We start from the raw sequence: 12083 nt of genomic DNA on the forward strand, positions 1-12083 counted from the left end.
TGAATGTTATAATATTTTAGTACACTCTTGTTAACAGAGCGATCACGATTGAGTTAAGATATAATCAGTATTCTATTGCACTCTACATGGTACATCAAGTCAAACTATGGTTCGTGTACCATGGAAATTGTACTACGTTAGTCTAGCCTATGTGACAAATGACATTTTTTTTTTAAATATCGGAGTAATAATAAGACATAGAGTTGCCATGCCCATACGGTGCCTATACCAATACAATAATGTATTTTGAAGCGGGTATCGGACTATCCTTTTCTGTACAATTTATGGCGAGAGGGGGGTGGCGGGTAATGAGAGGTTATGGAGAATTTGTTTACATTTGAAGTTAGTTGGACCATAAAACAGTGGCGGTTGGTTGAGTTGATAATCGGAGGAATATTATATATTTATAAAATAAATCATTTCAGGTGAAAATGTATTCTGTTCAAATAGTTCCTACAGGAAATCAGATTTATTATTAATGATTATGGAAATGGGACCAGTTTTTCTACCACATACTAAATTTTTATTTATGTATGGCGCGTGGTTCACTGGGTTAAAATTAAATTATTTCAAATGAACTAATTCATAACAATGATAAATGTTAATTTCAAAAGTAATGAAGTTTGCTTCATGAAATCAGCTGAAGAAATTTGTGATTTATTCTCAGATTTGATGAACAAGTATTCTGTCCAAATAGTTCCTACAGAAAATCTGATTTATTATTAATGATTATGGAAATGGGGCCAGTTTTTCTACCACATACTGAATTTTTATTTATGTATGGCGCGTGGTTCACTGGGTTAAAATTAAATTATTTCAAATGAACTAATTCATTACAATGATAAATGTTAATTTCAAAAGTAATGAACTTTGCTTTATAAAATCAGATCAAGAAATTTGTGATTCATTCTTAGATTTGATGAACAAGCGGTACGCTTTGATATTATTATGTGATTTCATTCAAAATTGGTATCCAGGGGTCTTTGTGGACCGACATTATGTTTTTATCTCAATAATTCATGCTGACGAATTCTATAATTACGAAAAATCAATAATGTAAATGAAAAAAAACTGTATTCAAACATGAAAAATATGTTTATCATATGAGCGCTTTAGGTCATATCCATTCTGTGATCAACAGACTTAAAATGTTTCTGCTCAATGTTCTGTTTGTATACTAAATAATTATTCTTGTGCAACCGCTGCTAAATCTGTTATTGCTCACTTAATAACCAACTTACGTCACACAAAGAATATGATTTCCGTTTTGTTTTTTTTTCTTTGCACGAGGCTCTCGGGTTGCATATAGACAATATTCAATAAGAAATGACGTTTGTCATTTTTCTAACCTTTTTTGGTTGGGATATGTCAAATAATCAAATAATATAAACCTAGTTTCAAAAACTTTATAAGAATAAGATCAAAAAAATGATCATTAAAAACATTAAAAATATCCCCTTTCATATTGTCGGTCCATAAAGACCCCTAGATAACAATTTTGAATGAAATCACATAAAAACATCAAACCTCAAACGTAATTATAAATATTCAAGATTTCTAATCGAAAATTCTTCATATCGGACCTCACAAATCTGAGAATAAATCACAAATTTCTTCATCTGATTTTATGAAGCAAAGTTCATTATCTTTGAAATTAGCATTTATCATTGTTATGAATCAGTTCATTTGAAATAATTTAATTTTAACCCAGTAAATCATACGCTTTATTATAAAGCCATACATGAATAAAAATATAGTAGGTGGTAGAAAAACTAGCCCTATTTTCATAATCATCAATAATAAATGAGATTTTCTGTAGGAACTATTTGAATAGAATACATTTTCACCTGAAATGATTTATTTTATAAATATATAATATCCCTTCGATCATCAACTAAACCAACCGCCACTGTTTTAATGGTCCAACTCACTTCTCGTAAACAAACAAAGTTATGCTGCCTTCAATGTGAGGATGGAAAAGGCCTCTCTATTGTCTTTTGTTACTCTGAGTTTGAAATCCACCTTTCCCTTAATTCCCTGCCAACCTTCTATATTTTACTGTCTGACTTGGGTTTCAACTACGCCAGCGCCATCTGTTAATGAAATATATGATAAAACAACGTTTGTCCCCCAGTTTGTATATCACAGACTACAGATACAATCAGTATTCTGTGATCAATATTTATCAAACAATTGTTAAGACTACAACAATGATAACCTGTTGTCTGATAGGCCTTTTTACAGATCACTGTTGTCTTCATAATTGTGAACTGTCGAAAGACAATGCGTTTTGATTCTCTTTGGAAGATGATGATACAACAGAGCATATTCTTACTGCCTGTCCTTCTGCGGACCGAGATTTGCAGAGTTCCACAGTTGCCATCTGACCTAAAACATCAAGTAACGGCGGAATCAATCGGAAAAATAGTAATCGGCTTCGTTGAGAAGCTGAATTCATTTCGTTGAGTTTCAATATGTGTAAGCCACAACAAACCCTTGCGGGTTGCAGTAGATAGTCAAATAGACCCACTTGATTTGGATCTACCTAACTACTTGTAACCATTGTTCTGCAAAATAGAATATGGAACTAGGTTTTTCTTATGTCGTTTACTTAAAATATTTACGGCTTCATGTATTCATAGCAATCTCCATGAAATAAAACTGATTTTATCTTTTTAAGTAACGTTCATAATACCGTACGAATAAAATATATTTACAGACATTTGATAAATGAAAACTCTCGACTTACAAGTTTAAAAAAAAAAACAAACAGTCACAATACAAATTCTTCAAACGCTATTTCAGTAGTTTTGGTTGGCAAGTTTTTTAAAAAAATGTTCTATTTGAAGCTTCTCCATAAAAATATGCAGAGTATTGAGTATTGAAAAACAATATATCGTACGGAAAATTTACAATTTTCTAAAAATTGATAGAAACTGAAATAGAACTCGAATAAAACAACCTTGTAATTGAGAATACCTTTCACTTCACTTGAACTTTTTTAAATAACCTTTTTATGGTTGACTTGAAGCCAACTGTATTCAATGTGATTATCGAGCATTAACTTTTGAAAATATTCAAATTTCAATTGGAAAACGAATGTGAAAGCTCAATTGTTACACAGTCGAAAGACCACATAAACATTAGTAATAAAAATCCTTCAACTCTATATCAACTTTCCTAAGAAACATTGGCTGCTTATGATTGGGAAATTCGAACTCAAAATGTGTAGGAGAAATATATAAATTGTCAAAAGTGAAAATACTATTCATCTAATGAAAATTTTTTCAAAAATACTTTGCAAAAATATTTATTTCAATATATCATATTATATGCGTTCCTTGTGTAATGTATTGAACTTCTCATATACGTCAGTTACCCCCAACACTACCGTACTATCGGAAGTATGCACATATCTTCCCGTCACAACTCAAGAATGAAAAACAATACCCATACCAATACAGGATATATTCTAAGGGGCAAAAAATAATTTCAACAATAACAATTTTGGTAATTTTAAAAGTATAGCGTGCTAACCTGGTCCTACCAAGTAATAAAAAAGCATTTTATTATACTCCTCCAGTGGAAAATGTAAAATATTTGAGAAATCGAAAAATTGCTGGGTGTTACGCAATCATAAACGATCTTGGTGTTTTTGAAAGAGTTCAGGAGTCGATATCCATATTGAGAAATATAACTGAGACAGAACTGAATGTTTTTTATCAACACCACTAAGAAATACTTCATCTTTTTTACAATACAATACTTTATTTTTCCTGAGACTTTTTTACAAGCATGGAAATCGTCACATACACAGTAAAGATTAGAGTTGAAAAATATCAAGTGAAAAAATATGGAATATACAATAAAAAAATTAAATCAATAGAAGAAGAAACGTTGTATAAACAGTAGAATAATAAACAAGCAAATAATCGTGATGTCAAGCAGCCATATCAGTTTGAAAATATTCATCAAGTGAATAAAAGACATTTTTAATGCTCTTTTTGAAATTCATGGGATTTAAAATTTTTTCAATGAATGTTGGAAGTTTATTAAATATTTTTATAGACATAACATGAGGTCCGTTTGATACAGATGTTAATTTGTGTACAGGAGCTATCAGATTATAATTTTGCCTGAGACTATAACCTGCAGCTATGCGTATAGTATCTCTTTGCTGAAACTCATGGTAATGATTCTTAATGTGACACAATTTAAAATATACATGGATATCACAGTTGAAACTTGTGACTCAGTAAATAACTGTTTACAAGAATCACCATATTTTTTAAAACACATGGTTTTTAGTATCTTTTTTTGAGGCATCAACAGTTACCGTAGCAGACTAAGCAATAATTTAGACTTGAGTGAACGTAGGCATAGTAGTAGCTTAATAAAATAAAAATGGGGACAGTATTTCTGAGATTCCAAATAACGAAACAATGCTTGGATAATTAATAGAAATATAGTCAATATGATCATTCCAGGATAATTGGGAGCCAATATTCGACCCTAAGAATTTGACTGATTTTTTCTGCACAATGGATTTAGTATTAGCTCTAACCAATAAACTGCAGACCATTTCTCTAAGCGTGAAAACAATGGTATTAGATTTATTGCTATTCAGTACTAGGCCGTTTCTGGCGCAGTAATTAAGCACATTAGCAACTGCAATATCAGCCTGGTCAGATAACCTTTCACAAGAAGGGTAGAATATTGTAGTGTGATTATGAATATGTGAAAAACTTCATTGAAATTAAGGTTAAGAATTGTCAATTTACCTTCTGACAGATTAACTTAAAAAATTTGTTATGAGTTTGTTATAACTCCACGGAAGATGAATGATTTATTTAGAAAAACATCAAATCAATAATGACAACAGTTCAATTTTCAAATCCGGTCCTGTCACTAGTGCAATCAACATAAGTGAATTCATTGAATTGTGTCATGTTGTCTGAAGTTCAAAAAAATTACGACAAAATTATTTATCTCATCGGTAAACCAATATCTTGATATGGTCTCCAATATTTTATTTTTAGATTTGTGAAAGTAGGGCGGGAAATGATTGTCTTACACAAAAGTTCAACATGAAAGAAATAACAGAATCAAATAGAATAGAATGTACATGGAAATATCATTATTTTGACTGGTAATAAACGCACTTCAGAAAATATTACATGAAAAACACTTATATTTTCTTTATGAGTAGAACGTATAGAAAATAATATTCAAACGTGCGTTAGTACTACCATGAGAATGGAATAGAGGGTGGTCAAAGTGATGGTGGTGTTTGATCTGTTGCCGATGTTACGAAGGATAATTTTAGTTGCTTGCTCTAACAATATTTGAAATAGCCACATTATCAAACGATATGTATTATTAGTGATCATTTCAATTTTAAATTTTTACTAGTAACTAGTGATGACAAAGAATTGTAATGACGATTTACTCCATTTTCAATTTTTATAACAACATTTTTCATAACTAACCCTCGGCCGGCTCACTCTTTCGCCTTTCTGCGAACATCTACGGTACTTAAGCGATCATTTTAATTGTTCACAATTATGTGTTTCTGCTAAAGTTGGGCTGGAAATTCGTAGATTGAGTGAAAAAAAATGTTTTTGATGAAATTTGATCTCATTGTTCAATATAGTTGCCTTCGAGAACGACACAACGATTGTAGCGGTCATACAATTTCTCAATACCATTTTTATAGTAGGATTCGTCTTTAGCCTCAAAAAAAACTTCAGTTCCGAAGATAAAAACTTCATCGGCGCAATTTTTTTTAGAAAGCATTCTCTTGAAGTCTGAGAAGTCGCTGGGGGCCAGATCTGGAAAACACGGTAGATATGAAAGCAATTCATGTAACGTGACATCTTTTTGTGAAACGGTGCCATCTTTGTGAAACGGTGCATTGTCTTGTTGAAACAGCACTTTTTTCTCAAATGAGGCCGTGGATCCGAAATTTCGTCCTTCAAACGCTCCAATGACCCTATGTAATAGTCAGTGATGATGATTCAATTCCATTTTCAAGATAGTCTGCGCATCCCAAAATACCATCATCCCTTGTCACATATCGATGCATACATCCGGATTCTTATAATGGAACAACCTCAGCTTTGAACAGATCTTTCGCATACCCAAACGTTATAATAATAATACTTTATTTCCGTGTAGACAATATACATTGTATAGGAATAGTCAATAAAAGAAATAAAAATAAAAACATAGTATAAGAAACATACAAGTTGAAACAACACCTTAAAACTAAAATAATACCCTACTTATCTAATCTAAAAAATTCATTCAAAGAATAAAAACATTGTTCAATTAGAAAACTCTTTAAATTTCTCTTAAACATCACATAATTATGTTCTTCCCTTAAATGATCGGGCAGTTTGTTGAATATTTTTATTCCAATGTATTCTGGTACAAATGAAGTTATTCTTAGTCTTGCATATGGCACATGAAATCTATTTTTTGTTCTAGTGTCATAGTGATGAACATTTTTATTCATTTTGAATTGTGTTTTGTTTTTGAATATGTAGCTGCATATTTCAAATATATAAACAGATGTGAGTGTTATGATGTGATAATTTTTGAAAATTTGTCTGCAAGATTCTCTCCTTGAGACATTCGCAATACACCGTATAATGCGTTTTTGAGCAGTGAATACGGTATGAGTCATGGATGACCCACCCCAGAAGCAGACACCATACCTTAGTCTTGAATCAACTTGAGCATAATAAATGCTCATTAGTTGAGTGGTAGTTAAAACTGTCCGCAGATTCATAAATAAAAATTTCATTGAATTAAGCTTAGAAATTAGATGCTGGCAATGAGCATTCCAGTTCAAGTTTTCATCAAGAAGAATACCCAGGAATTTAACACTTTTATTCGATTTTGAGTATGTCACATTATCAGCACTGAAACTGAAGTCTTCCCTCCTATTTTGTACATTATGAAAACGAATAATATTTGTTTTATCCGAATTAAAAAATAAATCATGATAATTGAAAAATTCTGATATATGTTCAACTGCAGAAGCACATTTGTCTTTCAATATTTCATCATCTGATGCCGAGATGATCATAGAAATGTCGTCGGCATAAGCTGTATAATGAACTTCAGAAACAACAGAGTCTATATTGTTTACATATAGAATAAAAAGGATTGGGCCCAGAATGGACCCTTGAGGTACTCCCATATCTACACTGAAAGGCTCAGAATTTATTCTCTGGATTTCATTTTTGACCGTACACTGGAGAGATACATATTGTCTTCTACCTTCAAGGAATGAGGATATCCAGTTAAGAGATGCACCTCTTAGTCCATATCTTTCCAATTTCAGTAAAAGTTTTTGATGATTGACGCAGTCGATATCTCCAACACTTCCGTTTGATATCTTCAGATATCGAGGAACTCCACTTTCTAGTCATCCAAAATTATTTTGTAATTTTTTTTTTATGTTTTCGTCGGTAACAGCCTCTTTGGGTCGTCCTCTGCGTGCATCGTTCTCGGTACTTATTTCACGTCGTTTAAACTAAGCAAACCACTTTACAACGGTTGTTTTTCCTTGTGCAAAGTCCTAATAATATTTATCAAGCCAAGACTCAGCTTCAACAGTATTTTTTTCGCCAAAAAGCAATGTTCCAACACACGAAATTCCTTTTCATCCATTCTCTTCTAACAAAAGCTGCTTCACTCAAATGTTCTGTCACACGAACTTATAGTCCGATAGCTGTGAAATTTTGTACACGTGTCTTTTGAAGGTTAGGATTAATTAAAAATCATTGAATTTACTACTATAGCGCCATCTTTGTGTCAGCCTACGAACTTCTCAGCCCATCTAATATGGATTAGTACGTCAGCATACATAAATTGTTGTTGATTTACTTGAGGAGATAATATTTTCTCTTCTAAACACTATAAAACAAAACAGTACGATATTTTTAAACTACCGCTCTTTGGACATGGCGACCCGCTTGCGTTTGTCACATGATGAAAAGGTTTTTCGAGGATCCATAGGCGTAACAGTGTCACAAAATAGAGGTTAGTCACTGGCCCACATTTCTGTGTTTTCCTGAGGCAACAAACATCTTGACAATGTGATACTCTGACGTTAGTTTAGCGACAATACAGTGAATCAGATTCACGGAAAATCTAATAAATATAATCAGTGCAGGGGGAATAACTTCTGCTAGTCGACTTGATTGATTTTCACTCGATCTACAATCGGTCATGATAAGATAGAAACGACAAAGGCGCCGAGTAAAGTATTTTTCTATCAGTTTGTGTTTTGTTCCTTAAAGCAGTGGGTCAAGAGACCGTCAACGCATTGTCAATATGGAAAAAGGTATACAAAAATATAATTTAAATCTTTTTAGTATGAGTTCCGCATGAGGTTCACAATCTAAAATTTGGGCATGTTGAAAATAATACGATCATATGCATTATGTGACGAAAATGTCATCCAAGGAAGGGTGGGAGAATAATTATTTTCATACAGCTTTTCTACTTTCTTTTCCTCGCTACCAAAGCTGAAAAAGAATAAGATTCAGGTTTATTTTCCGAAAATTGGTGGATAATGATGCAATCAACTGATAAACATGTAGGTATATGTCAAAAACATTATGTCAAGAGAGTAATTTAGTTTCCAGAAAAAACCTTCAAATTTTTAAAAATTCTTCATTTACTTATATAAGAGAGACGATTCCATCAAACAATTTGAAACAGGTTTAGAGTAGATGAGGTGATGAACAATATTTCAATTTTCTAGCAATAATTCTCGTTGCATTTTTTCTGTAGGAACAGAATCAAAACAGTACCTCTTCAAAAATCCTTGCATACGCTGCCTGTCCCCTTCGATGTAGTCCCCTCAGATAAAATACACTTGTGCTAGCGTTTTTCCCAATCCTCGAAGCAGATCTGATATACACTTTCTGGAATGTCCTTGAGGTTTCTCAGCGAATTGATGTTTATCCCCTCAATATTCGCAAAACGCCGTTCCTTCCTGAGTCTCTTCAATCTTGGGAACAGAAAAAGTCGCTGGGGGAAATCTGGTAAATACAGTGGGTGAGGCATGATTACGGTATTGTTTTTGGTCAAAAAAATTACGAAAAGCAATGACGAATGAGCAGGTGCATTATAGTGATGCAGGAGCCATGAATTATTTTTCCTTAATAACATACGTTTTCTTCGTACTGCTTGTTGCAAGCGGCGCATAACTTCAAAACAATACTCCTTATTGTCTGTACGACCATGTGGCAAGAACCATATTTCCACAACTTGACCTCTATCTATTATATTCAAGAGTATATCTCAAATATATCAGCAATATATAACCGATTAAACTGAAAATCGTCGCAATAAGTCCTCAAGTGTAATAATAATTTTTTCAATTGTATGAGACAATAATATAATGATGATAAAAGTGCAAATTTATGAAATCGTAAAATGATTTACAACTGAGATTAGAAAAAAGAGGAGTATCTTTGATAATTTACTCATGATACGAATATTTGAAACACAACTGAGGATTTTGGAATAAAGATAAGAGAGCTCATATTCTCCTGTAGATGATTTGATGGTCCAACTGATTATAGGTACAAAGTTTTAGATAAGTTTCATATGCCTGTCCTGAATTCAGAAAGTAATAATAACACAACACAACAAAGTTTTTGTTTCGGGGTTGAAATTAGATGATTTTAATGTATTTCCACGTGTTAAAACCGAAAGTGACCATAAAAATTATATATTAGCTCTTGTTTTCAAGATATAGTATCATTATATTATATATATATATATATATATATATATATATATATATATATATATATATATATATATATATATATGTATATTGAGTTTTCAACAAATGAAATATTTCATCACCAACAGTTGGTACACATGTTTGTTTACATAACACCCCTCTCATCAGCTGTTCTTAAGTAGTAAACATAACCTATGTGAGTTTGTCAATTGTACGCACGTGGTTGCTATTGAAATTATCGTGTGGAGTTGATTTTTAAATTAATTCAAGTGCTGATCTGAAATGCCTCGAAAGTGTGTGAATTCTGTCGATAGCTTCTGCTATATATGTGGTGAAATAACATTTAAGGCTCAGAAACGTAAAATGACACCTATCGTTAAGACAGCCTATGAACATTATTTTGGTGTGAAAGTTGGGGACCAAGATAAATCATGGGCTCCTCATATATGTTGTAATTCTTGTTCCGTCATATTGCGAGAGTGGCTGAAAAATAAAAACCGGGCAATGGCTTTTCCAGTACCTATGGTTTGGCGTGAGCCTACCAATCATACAGACGATTGTTATTTCTGCTTAACTCCTCCCATTAAGCAAGGTTTATCTATGAAGAAAAAGGAACGGTTACATACCCTAATCTCCCATCTGCTCTTCGGCCTGTACCACACTCAGACAATTTGCCAGTCCCTTCTCCACCCCAAAACTATGAAATTTTAGAGGAAGGTGATGAAGACTGTTTAGAAAGAGCAACCCATCCTTCTACATCCTATGACCCTGATTTTGAGGTAAGCGATAGGTCTAGTGATCCGCACAGAATTAGTCAAGCAGAGTTGAGTGACCTTATAAGAGATCTTCGCTTGTCTAAGGAAAAGGCTGAGCTGTTAGGGTCAAGACTACAACAGTGGAATCCTCTAAAACATGATGTGAAAATATCTCGGTACAGACAGCGTCAAAAAGATTTGCTTCCTTAATTGAAATTTGGTGGTACAAACTTCTTTTATTTGTCAAAACACTAAGAATAATGTTTTTTTTTATTAATTTTGTACTTAAAATATTCTAAAAGAAACATAACAATATTGTTTTATGTATTTTCACTTTTCACGTATAGTATAACTACTCTTTAAGATTAAGTAGGTACTCTGTATCTCAAAAACCAGAGCTAATAAAAATTTTTCATTGTTATTTTCGTTTTTATCACCCCAAAATTAGTAGAAATTGACTAATTTAGTGTAGGAAACATTAAAAATTTTTTTTGTTGTGTTGTGTAATCTTATCTAATTTCCATGTAACAAACCTGCACCAAGAACGGTACATATACGCGACGAACTGACACTGCTCACCGTTTTGAGATTCATCTTAGTACACCTTGAACTCCACTTATTAACATGTTCGATTACTACTTTTGGTGAGTGGTCTTGCAAATCAGCTGACAAGAATGGAATTGAAACTGTATTTTAGTAGTGCATGCTGATTTTGCCAATATCTAATGAATCTCTCGTTCATTCCAAACCTCATATTATTTGTTGATGTTTTTACACATTCCGCCCCAAAACTCGCCTCTTTGGCTGAATTATCTCAGCGTTTGTCTCATTCACTCTCATTAATCTTCTGTGTCTTTTACCCAAGTGAAGATTTGTATACGTTATAGAAACACTACCTACTTCTGTATAGTACTATCAGAATTGAATGTAATTCTTATTTAGGCAACTGCAATGATTTTATTCCGTAGTTATCCCAACGTTATTCCTTCTATATTTGGATTATAAGCCTTTTCTCCATAAGTATGGAATATTTCAGAATAACATGATTATAAATCACTCATTCATCTCTGTTTCTTCGTACTGGTGAGTTCTAGGAAGCTAATGGAAAATATATGGGTGCTTTTTAGGTTCTAGATACGCCCTGATGAAGTATTTTCAAATATTCCATCTGGGACGTGGGTGTAAAAGAGGCACGGTTACATATGAAAATAACATTTTCATCACTATACGTACCGCTATATTTTCAGAAGCTGAACTTTTCTATGTAGGTTTATTTTTCTGTTGTAGATGTGCAATGAGAAACAATAATCTGTTGTGTTCTGTTTTGTTTTTTCCGTTAATCAGCTGTCGCCCCCATACGATCGACAACTCTCAGAAGTTGAGAAACTTGTGCGAGCTAAGGACTAACGAGGTCTTACCTTTTAACGTGTGATTCCTAATAATAACGTTTATTCACACTGGAAAAATATATATATGCATATTACGAAAGTTACATGAAATGTTGATGTAGAATGAACAAGTTACCCACAAAAATCATAGATTGCGCGTGGTTTCCA

General features: G+C 32.7%; 1 protein-coding gene across 1 annotated transcript in view; it reads left to right on the forward strand.

The window, feature by feature from the left end:
* The first annotated feature begins 8208 nt into the window (after window positions 1-8208).
* LOC111508674 (peptide transporter family 1) overlaps window positions 8209-12083 on the forward strand; it is a 113453-nt gene continuing 109578 nt past the window's right edge. The window contains exon 1 of the mRNA XM_074176263.1: window positions 8209-8356. Coding sequence (XP_074032364.1) covers window positions 8347-8356 — 10 coding nt within the window. The 5' untranslated portion in view covers window positions 8209-8346. The remainder of the gene's footprint in view (window positions 8357-12083) is intronic.

This window comes from Leptinotarsa decemlineata, unplaced genomic scaffold (genome assembly GCF_025532065.1).
Source record: "Leptinotarsa decemlineata unplaced genomic scaffold, Ldec_3_MD MMD2_tig00001719_RagTag_RagTag, whole genome shotgun sequence".
In the NCBI taxonomy this organism is placed as follows: Eukaryota; Metazoa; Arthropoda; class Insecta; order Coleoptera; family Chrysomelidae; genus Leptinotarsa; species Leptinotarsa decemlineata.